The sequence below is a fragment of the Macadamia integrifolia genome, unplaced genomic scaffold (assembly GCF_013358625.1).
Source record: "Macadamia integrifolia cultivar HAES 741 unplaced genomic scaffold, SCU_Mint_v3 scaffold954, whole genome shotgun sequence".
Taxonomy (NCBI): domain Eukaryota; kingdom Viridiplantae; phylum Streptophyta; class Magnoliopsida; order Proteales; family Proteaceae; genus Macadamia; species Macadamia integrifolia.
Window position 1 is genome coordinate 74,692 of NW_024870597.1, and position 15,194 is coordinate 89,885.

The window sequence follows — 15,194 nt, forward strand, 5'->3', positions numbered from 1 at the left end:
TTTAACCGGTTTTTAAACGGGCCCTCTTTAAAATGTGCTATTATATTCCGGCCCACTTATGCAAGCCCAAAAAAATGACAATAAATCAATAAATGATACAAAATATAACCATTATTTAAAATGTGAACATGTCTTTACTTTTTAGTTTTTATTCTTTAATTTGGGGGGTAAAATAGGTATTCTACAATCATTAAAGGTTCGGGCCAAGTCGGTGCACAATAGGTCAGTCTCGGTCGGGCGTTATTCGGTCGGTCTCGATCGGGCGCCGACGGTTCAAGTAGCAAAACCGAGACCGACCATTTATAAACGGGCCGGGCTCAAGCCCGACACGTTTAATAAACGGTCCGGGCCGGGCCGGTCTTTAAACGGTCGGTCCCGGTCGGTTTACCCGGTTCGGGCCACAAATTGACACCCCTACCTCATGTATCTAGGTGCACTGACCAGATCCAGCCAAAAAACAGAAGGGGAAGGGGGAGGAGAAAAGGGGCAGAAGAATGTAGCCAAATGTGGCACTTAACCTTGAAGTGACATATTTCTGTCCAAAAGAAATGCTTGCCATGGGTACCTTGGCAACACCACCTATGCTAAGATAACATCGATTGATCTAGGTCTTCAAGTAAAGGATCCAACCAATCTAGATGCTGAACTCCAAGCATTTTTAAGTTGATGCACCAGTCTCCATGAATAAGATGACTGTCTTATAAGTAAGAAATATAATCCAAGTATATTCCTCCCCAAGCAACCTCACAAAATTGAGATTTGAAGCACTAGAACAGTCTGGAGAATCCTGTTCTCATGGATCATGGATGTGCAGTCTCCAATTGGACCACAGTATTGAAGGAGAATTCCCCCTCCAATCTCTGGAAATGCTACCAGCACTTGAAGGTGCAGGATTTCCAGGGAAGCAGCCACCAAAGTTTAACCATATGAAATCCAGGGGGAGAGTGGAACTGAGGGTCAAATCTTGATCAAACAGAAAGCTTTCAGTACCAACCTGATTGCAATCAGGTCAATGTTGTTCTCATCATGACCATGATTTCATATTCTCTCAAAGTGGCTATTAGTAATTCAATTCGATGATTGAGGTAAATTACTGAAGTTAATTTGGAGAGAGAGTTTTATTTTCTAATAGATAAAAAATGTCAACAGAGCTTCTACTCATCCGTTGGTTGTCTTTTGAGATTCCCTTCTATCGCAAAATGATTTTAAGTTCTTGTGAATCACAGATTGAAAGAGTTCATGTGTAGATCAGAAGCTTAAGATATTCAGTGTCAGTTGATCAAATTCTTAGGTACCCATTTGAAAGATGTTTATTGATCTTTTTTGGTAGAAAGGTGGATTTATTAATTATTTTACATCATCTAAAATCTCAAATCTCAAATGTTATAGTTCTATTCTTGTTGGAGAGTTCTTTGTTTCATTGATCACCTCAATTGATGTTCATTCATGTGGATGATTTTCATTTTACATAGTTTTCAATCCATTTTCCAAAACTATATACATGATTCCACAACATCTGAGATGCTGAGCTTTTGAAGCTGCAGTAATTCATGGGTTGATGATCAGCCTTTTGAGCTTTTGAGCTAGAGCAATCCATTTGATGGCTTAAGTGAACTGTAATTTGAAGACTGACGAAAACAGTTGAGCATATTCTGGATCATTTTTTCGTTTTGAATCTTGCTGCATTTCATTGCGTGAGGGGTGGAGTGGTCATTTTGCCCACCTTTGTATCTAGGAGTAGGAGTCACACCAACTTTTAGGTTTCTTTTTTCCTAATTAAAAAAAAAAGAAAAATGCTATCCTCTAGCGTGTACCTACGCGTGAACACAGCTGGTGCAAAAAGACCATGCTACCCGATGGTGAAGATGCTTGTGGATGCCCTCCGATTGGCTGTAAATGATTATAAATGGGCATAATTTACAGTGCAAGTAGCTAGCCTGTTGGGTGCCTGACCAAACTGACCGATTATACGCCTGACTTGAACTGACTTGTTGTAGCCCAAGTGAGTCTGACCCCCTTTATTAAAAAACAACCATGATCTCATATCATTTATCTTCTTTATTAAAGATTTGCATCATCTTCTACTATGATAATTTTTTTTGTATAAAATTGTGGTAATTTAATGTTCAAATGGAGCATTTCTGTGCCTTCAAGTCAGTTAAGAAAATATTTTTTGGGTAGGCATGTTTAAAACTTGTTTAGACTTAAATATGCGTATAGTCCGCTTAAGGTCCGTTTAAGGTAGCCTGATTAGCATGATTATAAATCATACCATGCCCCCCAAAATTAGGCCCATTTACTTAAATGGGCATTCATGGTGCAAGTTTTTCAAGTGGTCAAGCCCGACTAGACCCAACCCAATTGAGACCGGCCCGACCCAACTGTTTGACACCCCTACATATAACTACATCAAGAGGTAGTGTTTCCTTGCCCTTATGAAAAAAAGGTAAGAGACTAGACATGTTAACACTATGCCCAACCTGCATCTCTCCTCCCCTGGAAATGTCCCCTTGCCCCTCTCACCCCAGCTTCCTCATTGGTTGAGACGCTAGCTATAGGAATGCTAATGGCTTGCAACCCAGCCACAAACCTGAGACAAATCGGTTATTAAAGTTAGGGTGCTGATTGCTCAACCCAAAAATGGGGTCTGAATGAGAAAGATCGATTGGGTCTGACCAAAAAACTAAAAACCTATAGGACTAAAAATCCTTACTGATTTTCCTTGTTAGAAACCACATAAACTAGAATTCTGACCAACCCGATCGAAATCAGCGAAGAAAAACCCAATAAATTATAGATTTTTATATAAAATCCCAGACTAGACCAATAAGACCGTTAAAAGAAATTGACAATGGACCGAATCCGACTGGGCTTTTGGTTTGAGTTTTTTTGGTTCAAACCAGAAGGGGGTTCTTCCCCACTCACTTTCTGTCACTTACAGATGAACGAAATGTGAAATTGTAGTAACAGATAAGGAAGAATCAAGGTTGTGTGGAAATCATTTTCTTTCTGAGAATGACGTGAAACGGTTTTTGTAATTAATGTCACAGAGAATCACATAGCTACGTGGAAATCCTATTCCTAATGAGAATAATGTGAAATTGCCCTAATTTTAATCAGAGAGAGAGAGAGAGGGAGAGTCTTTCCTATTTCGTAATGAAATCAACTTGAAACAAACTTCCTGTAATCACAGAAGGAATCACAAATATTAGAGAGTGGTTCAGTTCACATTGGCCAATTTTCTCTGTTTTAAACTGGACATAACAAACTTTAAAACCGTAAATTTATCCGAAAAAAACCATTGCTGTGCTGGAATCCTTTTCATAATGAGATTCACATGTAACAAAGAGGACAGTGAAAAGTTAAAAATACTAAAAAAGGGAAATGAAGTAAATTAAAAGCTTGTCCATGCATTTGGCACAAGTTAACCAAATACCCACTCTTCCCAACCAGTTTAAATCTCCCTTTTTTGGAGGTGGACGGTGATGGAATATTCTAGTATGGAGATAGCCAGTGTAGAGACTTAGAAATGACCCACATGTCCAATAGCTCATTAGGATAAAGTTGAGGTTTATGCCCCTCTCTGGAATTTCTAATTCTCTTGGAGTTTGAGAGTCGAGGCAATACTTTACATACGGAGTTTGTCATTCTCATATTTCATTGAGAGAAGTAATGGAAGACATTGAGAGTGCTACTGATGGCCTTCTCCAGAGTCGTCGCTAAAATTTTCCTGTTTCATGCCCCTCTCCTTCTTCTTCTTCAAACCCAAATTCCAGTTTGCTACTCTTCCCCTGACCCTGAATTCTCCAAGACCAACAAAATGAGGCCTTATATTATCCACACACATGCCAGGCCCTCTGTTTTTACAACCCAAGAGGCTTAGCACTCTGCACTTCTGGAATCACTGGAATCTCCCAAGATCAACTTCCAAGATAGACTCCTATATTCTTACGAGGAGGCGATAAATGGGTTTGCAGCGTAGCTCACAACCGAGGAAGCTTCCAAGCTCTCTTCAGTTCAAGGAATCCTCTTTGTTGATGAAGACTCAGATGAATTTCAGCTTCACACCACTCGTTTTCCTGGCTTTATCAGCTTTGATTCAAGTTGTGGAATCTGGCCGGAGACTGTCTATGGGGAAGATGTAGTGATTGGACTCATTGACACTAGAATTTGGCTTACGAGCAGAAGCTTCAATGGTGATGGGCTTGGACCAATTTTATAGCATTGGAATGACAAGTATGAAGGAGATGAATTCAATAGTAGCTGCTGTAACAACAAATTGATTGGTGCAAAAATGTTTCCCCGGGGCATTGAGGCAATTCATGGTCCACTTGACAGTGGTATCGACAAGCAAGATTATTCCTCTCCACGTGATTCAATTGGCCATGGAACCCATGTTGCTTCAACTGCTGTAGGAATGGAGGTCTCAAATGCTAATAAGTTTGGATTTGCTAATAGCACTGCCCGAGTTATAGCAACAAAAGCCAGGATCGCCATGTATAAGGTGTTCTGGCTTGTAGGAGATGAGAAAAAATTCTTTTCATCCAACATTCTTGCAGCCATGGATAAAGCATTTCAAGATGGTGTGAATTGCTTGTCTTTATCTATTGGCTCTCCATTTCAAACTTACTATGATAATGTTGTTTCCATTAGGGCTTTCGATGCTATGAAGAAAGGAATTTTTGTTCTTGTTGCAGCTAGAAATTCTTGACCTGACTTGCTTTCTGTTCAGAATACTATACTTTGGATGACTACTGTAGCTGTTGGAATGATCGATCGAATGTTCCACAACGGTGAGCTTGAGAAATGAAACATTGTGGGGAGAGAGACAGCCCATGGGTTGCTACATTTTCATTCGAAGGCCCTAATCCGGTGGTTCCAGAGATATTGAAGCCAGACATTATGGCCCCAGGTGGCAACATCTTGGCTGCCTGCATTCCTAACCAGCCAGTCAATCTAGAAGATCTAATGATGAAAACATTCCAAATTGAATCTAAGTCCTTTATGTCTTGTCCACTTGTTGCTGCTGGCACCATTGCTTCGGTCAGCACATCCCACATGGTTGCCCACTGCAATCTGGTCTGTCATGTTGACAACTTCGAGTATATTAGACAACTATGATCGTCCAATAGTTAGAAGCAATGACTATGAGTCATAAACCCTGCTTGCATTTGGAGTTGGACATGTCAATCCACAAAGAGCCTTGGATCTTGGTCTCATTTATGATGCAGATGTAGATGATTTTGTAGACTTTCTAAATTAAATCTGGGACCTCTATGTCTTGACCACATGTTACTGCCGTTACATTATTGCTTCAGTCAACACATCCCACATGGTCGCCCGCTACAATCCTGTCTGCCATGTTGACAACTTCAAGTATATTAGACAACTATGATCGTCCAATAGTTAGAAGCAATGACTACGAGTCACAAACCCTGTTAGCATTTGGAGCTGGACATGTCAATCCACAAAGAGTCCTAGATCCTAGTCTCATTTATGATACAGATGTAGATGATTATGTAGACTTTCTATGCAGTCTCAATTATATAAGAAAGCAGCTAGTGAAGATTGTGCGAAGTCTAGTTTCTTGTTCAAACATAAACGGGCAGCCAAGGAGCCTCAATTACCCTTCAATTTCGACATTATTTAGCTATAAGAGGAGAATTCAAGGGTTGAAGAGAACAATTACAAATGTAACTGAAGTGACACTAGAAACTTACACAGTGAAGGTTATCAGTACAAACTCAGACAAAATGACAATTCGAGTTACAAATAAGAAGCTGACATTTGAGAAAATATATGAGAAGTACAATTATGAAGTGAAGCTTAAAAATAAGTTCAAAGGAACCACTGATGTGGAGTATGCTTACATTGTTTAGGAAAGTGAAAATCATTTTGTGAGGATCCCTGTTGTGTTAATGTGAGAAGCCTCTGATTTTAAAATATTATGTAAGCAGTGCTTAGTTTTTCGGGTGATCTTTGTTTACATACAAAAATAAGTTTCATTTCTTGATATGATTTAATATTTATTTACAAAAGGTACTATCCTCTGTTGCAAGCAAGAATTTTTCCATCGAGCATTGAGGCAATTCATGATCCACTGGACAGTGGTATCGACAAACAAGATTATTCCTCTCCACGTGATTCAGTTGGCCATGGAACCCATGTTGCTTCAACTCCGGTAGGAATGGAGGTCTCAAATGCTAGTCAGTTTGGATTTGCTATTGGCACTGCCCGAGGTATAGCAACAAAAGCCAGGATCGCCATGTACAAGGTGTCTTGGCTCATACGAGATGAGAAAAAATCCACTTCATCTGACATACTTACAGCCATAGATAAAGCAGTTCAAGATGGTGTGAATTGCTTGTCTTTATCTATTGGTTCTCAATTTCAAACCTACTATGATAATGTTATTTCCATTAGGGCCTTCAATGTTATGAAGAAAGGGGTTTTTGTTCAACTACAGCTGGAAATTCTTGACTTGACCTACTTTCTGTTTGGAATACTACACCATGGTTGACTATTGTTGTTACTGGAATGATCGATCGATCGAACGTTTTGCAGTGGTGAGCTTGAGAAACGAAACATTGTGGGGGGAGAAAGAGAGCCCCACGGGTTGCTACATTTTCATCTCAAGGCCCTAATCTGGTGGTTCCATTGATATTGAAGCCAGACATTATGGCGCTAAGTGGCAACATCTTGGCTGCCTGGATTCCTAACCAGCCAGTCAATCCGAAAGATCCAACGATGGAAACATTCCAAATTGAATTCGGGACCTCCATTTCTTTTTCATATGTTGCTACTGTTACAACATTGCTTCCGTCAACACATCCCACATGGTCGCTCGCAACAATCCGGTCTGCCATGTTGACAACTTCAAGTATATTGAACAACTATGATCGTCCAATAGTTAGAAACAATGACTACGAGTCACAAACCCCTCTTGCATTTGGGACTGGACATGTCAATCCACAGAGAGCCCTGGATCCTGGTCTCATATATGATGCAGATGTAGATGATTATGTAGACTTTCTAAATTGAATCCGAGACCTCCATGTCTTGTTCACATGTTGTTGTTATTGCAGCATAGCTTCGGTCAACACATCCCATATGGTCGCCCGCTGCAATCCGGTCTGCCATGTTGACAGCTTTAAGTATATTGGACAACTATGATCATCCAATAGCTAGAAGCAATGACTACAATTCACAAACCCCACTTGCATTTGGAGTTGGACAAGAAAGCAGATAATGCAGACATAGATGATTATGTAGCCTTTCTATGCATTTGGAGTTAATCCATAGAGAGCCCTGGATCCTGGTCTCATTTATGATGTAGCTGGTGAAGATTGTGCGTAGTTCAATTTATTACAAACGTAAACGGGGCAGCCAGGGAACCTTAATTACCCTTCAATTCCGACATTATTTAGCCATGAGAGGAGAATTCAAGTGTTGAAGAGAACATTGACAAATGTAGCTGAAGAGACACCAGAAACTTACACAGTGAAGGTTATCAGTCCAAAATCAAACAAAGTGGCAATTCGGGTTATACCTAAGAAGCTCACATTTAAGAAAATATATCAGAAGTACAGTTATGAAGTAAAGCTTAAGAGTAAGTTCAATGGAACCACTGATGTGGAGTATGCCTACATTGTTTGGGAAAGTGAAAATCACTTTGTTAGGATCCTTGTTGTGTTCATGTGGAGAAACCTCTGATTTGAAAATATTATGTAAGAAGTGCTAAGTTTGTCGAGTGATCTTTGTCTACATACACAAATAAGTTTCATTTTATGATATGATTTATAACATTTCTTCACAGAAGGTACTATCCTCTATTGCAAACTTTTTGAAGAACCCAGAGTTCTCTTGCATTAGAAATATGTTTGTTTAATAACGTGGTAACATTGCATACTTGTTTTTTCCAATATATTTTTTCAATTTTCTTGCTGCTAAATGTCTAAAGGAACTCAATGCTACTACTTCTTATTGCTTATGACCAGTGCTCCAGTTTGGCAAAATAGAGTACCTTTCCCTTCTGTTGTTGTCTTACGGAGGAAGTGATACATTTGCTTTAATAGATCAATTTTTGACCCAAGTAAGCTTTCAAATTTGCTTTTAGGGAGAGGGATGGAAATGCTAACACTGTGCAATGGGATCTTGCACACTATCATCTTTTTGATATTTGGATTTCCTTCTATGCATCTGAAACATTCAACTATTTATTTGTTAGAATCTCATTCCTGTGAACCTCCACTACTCTCCTCCATCTCTAGCTACCTATGTGGTCGGAACTCCACCCAATCTTTTCCCCACAGTGACTCCAACTTCTCAAATGAAAAAAAAAAAAAAAAAAAAAAGGACAGGGTTGAGGATGATGTGGGTGGGCTAGGACTCCTTGTATCCACTATCCAGTACAAAGGTTGGTTCACTGCTCATTTAGATGCCTTGTGAGTTGGAGACCCTTTGAAGTGATTCCGACTTCGTATAAGCTATCATCGAAGGAAATTGTTTGTCGCATAATGATGATGGGAGAACTAGGCCTGAACCCAACTTGCTGTGAACTGAACAAAAACTCTCTAAATGAAAACACACTAAAGCAAGACTGGAGAAATGGAAACAGGTGGCCAGATGCAAATCTCAGAAAGAAGCCCTATTTTTTCTTTTCATCTTCAATGATAGCTTCCCTTAAGGTGCCTTGTAATTTACTTGATCCTTTTTATATGTCAATTCCTTCTTGTTGAAACAGACCATTCTTTATATGTCAGTTCCTTCTTGTTGAAAGAAACCAAGCCTAGAAACCAAGTTATCTGATTACAACTGAAATCTGCTAGTTTTCTTGTTATTGGGGGGGGGGGAATCCTAGAATAGATGAGGATTAGGAGGTCTTAGGGGCAACTTAAGGGGGTAGCGCGATTGGTGAGCAACGAACTTGGTACGACTCGTAAACTCGGACGTCCTAAGTTCGACTCCCACTAGGTACACCTTGGGCCACTCACACAGAGGTGTTAAGTGCTCTTCACCACTTTTAATGAAAGGAGGTCATGGGGGCTAGGCTCTATAGCACTAGCCTCAATCCAGTTGTGCTAGCAGCTGTTCTCTATTGGTATAGATAGATGATCAATTAGTTTGGTAGTGATTTGGAAATCTAGAATACATGGGCGTGAAATGATCACCCCTGCCCCTCCTAGGGCGAGAGCCCCATGTTTGGGCATAGGGAGCTCTATTGGATAGAAAACCCTTTCCAAATAATAAACAATAAAATATAATGTTTATATGATCTAAATTCACTACATGTCAAATTTTAGGGTCTAATTCAATGAAATACCCCATTTTGTATTGACACACATCCCATGTATATCCATGCATGTGTACCAAATCTTTAGACATTATTGCGGATTTTCGTGACTCTTAGTAGAAATAGACGATTTAGTTTAAAAAGAAAAATGAAATCATAAATATAGATGGCTCAAATTTATCTTGAGATTTTCGGAAACATCTTCCCTTGTCACATGAATAACTAAACTAAAAATTAATATTTGTATACAAATTTTTTTTTTTTAAATAGACATTTTATTGAAATATTGCACAAAATGGAATATTTATTACAATCAGTGTTAAAAAAAAAAAAATGAAATCCAACTAAACCCATACACTAATTAAAATTAAAATAGTTATCAAAATAGGTTTATTTTTACACAATGTTATTAAAAAATGGTGAATAATCATAATCGATAAAATCAGCTTAAACCCTAGAAACAAAACCTAAACCCTCAAACTAAGGTACCTCAAACAACTTCTTACGATCCTGATAAATTAAAAAACCTAGGTCTAAAACAATTAATTTTGAAAAAGGGATCCAATAGAATTGAAATCAAGTTAATTAGAGTTTTTTTAAAAAAGATTCTATTTTCAAGGCTATCATTGGCGTAGTTGTCTACCTACTTTTAGAGGCAGTTCTCGACAATTACCGCCATTGAAGTCTGCCGAAGTGCGCTCATTGAGTGATTTTATTTTGATCCAATCCTAACCAGAATCAGTAAGTACCGATCCGATATAGTCGACTTAGAAGATATTCAAATCAGAACGATCCTAATTCTTGTCGTTCTAGAATGTCCGTTTCTAGGGCTTTTGGGATTGGATAGCTTGGTTTTCAAAATTGAGGGCAGATTCTTATCCAATCTAGATTGAATCAGCAGGGACCGTTTTGATCTTCAATTCCAACTTTACGATCCTTGGTTGAATCGGTCAATTTTGATCGAGATCGATTGGGCACAATCCTAATTTTGACTGTTCCAAAACCACTAGTTCTAGGCATTCTGGGATTGGAAAACTAATTTTCAAATTTGAGGCCCATTCTAGGGCTTTGTGAACGATTTTGGCCATTTTGATCCGATCCTGATCACAATCAATTGGGATTGATTTGGTTCCCAATTCTAAATTTAAAGTCCTTGGTCAAATCAATTGATTTAGAACAGAATCATCTGACTCATCCCTATCCCGATCATCTAGAAAGATTGATTCTAGGGTTTTGGGATTGATTTCATCCAATTGTGATCCAAATTGGTTTGGAATCAGTAGAGGAACCGTTTCAGTACTCAACTTTTTGAATCAACCCACTTCAGTACGAATCAACGACAATGAATCATATCGGGCCATTTTGAAACGACAACTTCTAGGGTTTTTGGGATCAATTCAGGCCTGATCCAAATATCAAATCAATCAGCCCGATTTGATTTCAATCAGGTTGAACTAGTTTCGGTTTAGTAGTAGGCCTAACTGAAACCAAACCATCAAGTGAAAGCTGGATTTTGGTTCAGTATTTAATCGGGTTGACTTATCGGATTTTAAAGTGTGTGAGTGACAGATTGACTTGAGGTTTCTTTCCTCGTGCCGGCCGAGTATGAGATAAGGAATTGAGATTTATCTTTTGAAACTTCTTGATGGGTCTGATCCTAGTTAGTTTATTCGCATTTAAAACGCGTTTAAAACGGCATCCCGTTTTTTTGCCATTTTAAACGCCGTTTGCTGAATTTTTCACAGAAAGTCGGTAAAAAATGGAAACGGGGCTATTTGAAGTTTTTTGCCGTTTTAAACGCCGTACCGTTTTTTTGACAGTAAAAAAATGGATTTTAAAAAATATAAACGTTTTAAAATAGAAACGTTTAAAACGGGACTATTTATTTTGATTGTTATCTAGGTATTTAGAGAATTATTATGCCAATTTATGTCTACATATTGCCCTTTTTTTGACACCGTATTATTTAAATATAAACGTTTAAAACACGTATAGTCCGTTTTTTATTTTTTCCCGTTTTTACTGTATTTGACCGTATTTTTGACCGTTTCGTTCACGTTTTGATCCGTTTAAAACATACCCGTACCGAACAATGTTTTTTTGCCGTTCCCGTTTTAACTAACAGAGGGTCTGATTGAGGATGGAAAAAACGATATCTAATCCATTGCACTTTCTGCTACGTTAAATACCTTATTCAACTTGAGAAACCATAGGAATTTGAGCTTTGAGATGATTGCCTTCAGAATTAACAGCCACATTCACGGACCTAAATACAAAAATAATGGTTGGTTCCTCTTAATATAATACTGACTTAAATTACCATATAGATGCAACACGGTGCCCTAAATGCACCCGAAAGCACTTTGGAAGTAATACATAATTTTTTGGTCTAAGGCAAAATTGTCAAATTTGAAAATAATCTTTATTTTATTACTTCAACTCAAGTTCAAGTTCAACATCCCATATAAACATGATTATGATCAAACACGTGGATAGGGGATGGATGTCCTTTCTCCAATACATCATCCAACATGGAGAAAATTCCAAACAAGGGCTCCAAGATCGCAATCATCAGAATCAACAACCACAATAACGTGATTGCAAGAATTATATTGCTTTTCGCTATAAGCCAAGGCGTAACCATTTTGTTTTCAGTTTTTATTACGTCCAAAGCTACTTTTCCTTTCACACCTTTCAGCTCCGGCCATTTAACTTTGGTTCCTACAAAATAGAAAGCAATGTATCAGCGGTTTTATATATTAAAAAAAAAAAATGACAACTAATATAGTCTTCATATGTTAAAAAAAAAAAAGATAAAAAAGAAGCAGACATTGTCACATATTGTTTTTTTAGAGTCTTGTTGATCTAATTACTGGTGAGTTTTAAATACAATTTTTTTTTTATTTCTAATTTACTCATATATATATATATATATATATAGTGTCAATCAGTATGCAAGACAGCTAAGTTATAACACATTCTTTCCTAATCTCTCTAAATTTGACAACACATTAGCAGACTCTTCCTATTAATTAAGAGCCCACAGAATCACAATTTCCTTTTGAGCCAACTTATTAATTTCTTTTTTCCATAAAAAAAAAAAAAAAAAAAAAAAAAAACCTTGAAAATCTATCTTCCATCTATCTAAGGATGGAAGATAGATTTTAATGGGAATTAAAGGTAGATTTTTCCTCTTCAATGACATCTTCCAATTTTCCTTTTGAGCCTTCTATTCTTTTTTTTTTTTTTTTGGTGACCAGCTTTCTAAGTTTGTCAACTTTTCAAATGTGTTCTCCAAGGGAAAGAAATTTGGAATTCTGTGTAGGATGGAAGATATATTCTGGTGGTAATAAAAAATGAAAACAAATTGGTGATGACTTGGCTTATTGGGAAATGCGACATGTTTACTCATGATCTTTCCTGCAATCGTGTTATTGTGATTGTTGATTCTGAAGATCCCAGTCCCGAAGCCCTTGTTTGTTGTCTCCCCATGTTGGATGAAGAAGGCATTGAAGACTAGAGATCCATGCACTTGAATCATATTTATATGGGATTTGAACTTGAACTTCAACTTGAGTTGAAGTAATGAAATAAAGATTTTTTTTTTTCAAATCCAGTTCAGGTTTACATTAGGGCTAAATCAAATGTCTTAAACAAGGTTCTAAAACACGAGAACGGTCATGGGATCAATCAAGGTCAAAACCTTTTTGACAAATCATATTGGATAGATCCAACCCTTTTTTTTTTAAATCAATTTTGTTACGATTTTACACTTAGACCATAGATGTGGATCAAGATCGCAAAGGCAAGAATAGGAGATCGATCGAGGGTGAAACCATTCCGATCCAAACAACACTGACCATTCTGTTCCATTTTTTGTAACTATGGTCTAAAGTCCTCCCCACCTCCCACATTATTCACTTCTTCTGGATTTTCCCCTATAGAGATTGGAGATATCCAAGGAAGGGATGATTAATGTGGCAATTCTGGTCACTGGGTAGAAATGCTATCATGTGAATTGATCATATCTACAAATTCAAATCATATGGTTAATTAGAGATGTGCATGTAGCTCAGTGGCATGTAATTAGGTACTTGGATTCTAACGTAAATCCACGAAAGATTGTTAGTTTGAACCTCCTACGTCCTCCATGCATCTTCTTAGAAAAATAGTAATAGTATTTATAGTATTACAACAAGTATTTGCACTTGTTGGCCCCTCAGTGGGTTTTGTTTGACCCCTCATAGGTCCCTTGTGGATCTCTATATGACCCCTCGGTGGTCTTGCCTGGCTTATTGGCCCTTGAACTACCATCCAAAAAATATCATGTCGATAACAATGTATTAAACCTTTTCCTAACACTATCAACCACTTACGTATTATGATTTCATCTTATATTTAATGCTAAAACTTGACAAATTACCATTTTGCAAATGAAGTACCCAAAGGTATTCGCATAGAGATTCCTCTCAAAAGGTAGTTGCCTAAAAACCATGCCAAAATAAACTATGTTTCAACACAAATGCTTTATTTATAAACAACTTCGAAGAGATTAGAGATTCAAACCTTAAAGGACACAACAATCAAAACTTTTTTTTCAAGAACCAAAGAGGAATTTTGAAACTTTCTATGTTTTAAATGTGGGTTGTTATCCCCTCCATTCCCTCTATTCTCACCGGCCTTTTCAAACTGAACCATTCTCTGTGAAGAGTTGGCAGAATATTCTAGAGGTTAAGCCACATGTTTGGAATTGTCTTCTAGTGTAAAATCATATTTTGTCATAACTTGGGATTCTGACCTAGAATTACTCCTGTTTTTGTTTGCGTTTCAGGGTGTGAGCAAGGAATTGTGGCAGAAAGCTTAATTTCCAGCATGAGGAGAAAATGAATATTTCCTTACCTAAAGACTGAGCAGAAGCTCGGATGGTGAAGAGTAGAGCAACAAACTATATCCTAGTGGAGTATAGAGTACTGTACAAGAGGCTAATCTCTGGACACCTAGTCATGTGCCTCGCTTCGAGTAAAGTAGAGTATACTTTAGTCGAAGTATAGGAAGGAATTTGTAGAAGTCACCTGGGCGGACGATCTTTGATATACAAAGTCCTTTGGCAAGAATTCTACTGGCCACATATACAGGAAAATGCAATGTGTTACACTCAAAAGTGTTGTAAGTGTCAGATCCATGCCCTAGTGTTGCATTAACCTACAACCAAGTTGTCGTCCATACTCAGCCCGATCCCCTTCACAATGTGGGGGATGGACATCCTCGATCACTTTGTGCCAGCCAAAGGCAACGTCAAGTTATTCATAGTCGCCATTGACTACTTCCCCAAATAGATCAAAACTCACTCACTGACCAGGTTAATAGAAAAGAACGTGGAGAAGTTCGTTAGAGATGATGTGATCTATATATTTGGTGTCCCTAAAATCCTACTGACAAACAAGGTGTGCCAGTTCAACAACCCGGCCTTCAGAAGGTTCTATGACACGTACCATATCGAGTTCTGCAACACTTGGCCCGCATACCCTTAGTCGAATGGTTAGGTTGAAGTGAGGAATGGCATAATAAAACAACTCGATCAAGAGAGTTCAAGTGGGCTGACGAGTTACTCAGTGTCCTTTGCGCATACCAAATCATGGTTCAGACCCCAACAGGCAGGACAATTTCAATTGGCATACGGAAGCGAAACTCTTGTAGAGTTCAATAAAGAGATGAACAAAGAAGGTTTATGAGCTAACCGAAGTTCTTAGATGAGGCACAAGAGAAGGCTTTAATAAGGAACGAAGCATATAAGCAAAGAGCTCAATTTTTACAACACTAAGGTGAAGAAGAGGGTCTTCCGGTGAGGAGACTTATTCCTTCGAAAAACCTAGGCTTTTGATTTGCCGAATGTTAGAAAACT

At 38.1% G+C, this 15,194-nt stretch overlaps 1 protein-coding gene across 1 annotated transcript; it reads left to right on the top strand.

The window, feature by feature from the left end:
• Positions 1-6,678: 6,678 nt before the first annotated feature.
• Positions 6,679-7,713, top strand: LOC122070614 (subtilisin-like protease SBT1.3). The gene is made up of 2 exons (XM_042634806.1): positions 6,679-7,023; positions 7,387-7,713. Exons 1-2 carry the CDS (start codon positions 6,679-6,681, stop codon positions 7,711-7,713), a joined length of 672 nt encoding a protein of 223 aa, XP_042490740.1.
• Positions 7,714-15,194: the final 7,481 nt, after the last annotated feature.

Excerpts from the sequence above, each read along its gene's own strand:
- LOC122070614 (XM_042634806.1), top strand. The coding sequence starts at position 6,679 with ATGGCGCTAAGTGGCAACATCTTGGCTGCCTGGATTCCTAACCAGCCA. Across the intron at positions 7,024-7,386 it reads ATGCAGATGTAGATGATTAT|CCAGGGAACCTTAATTACCC; the intron begins GTAGACTTTCTA and ends TAAACGGGGCAG.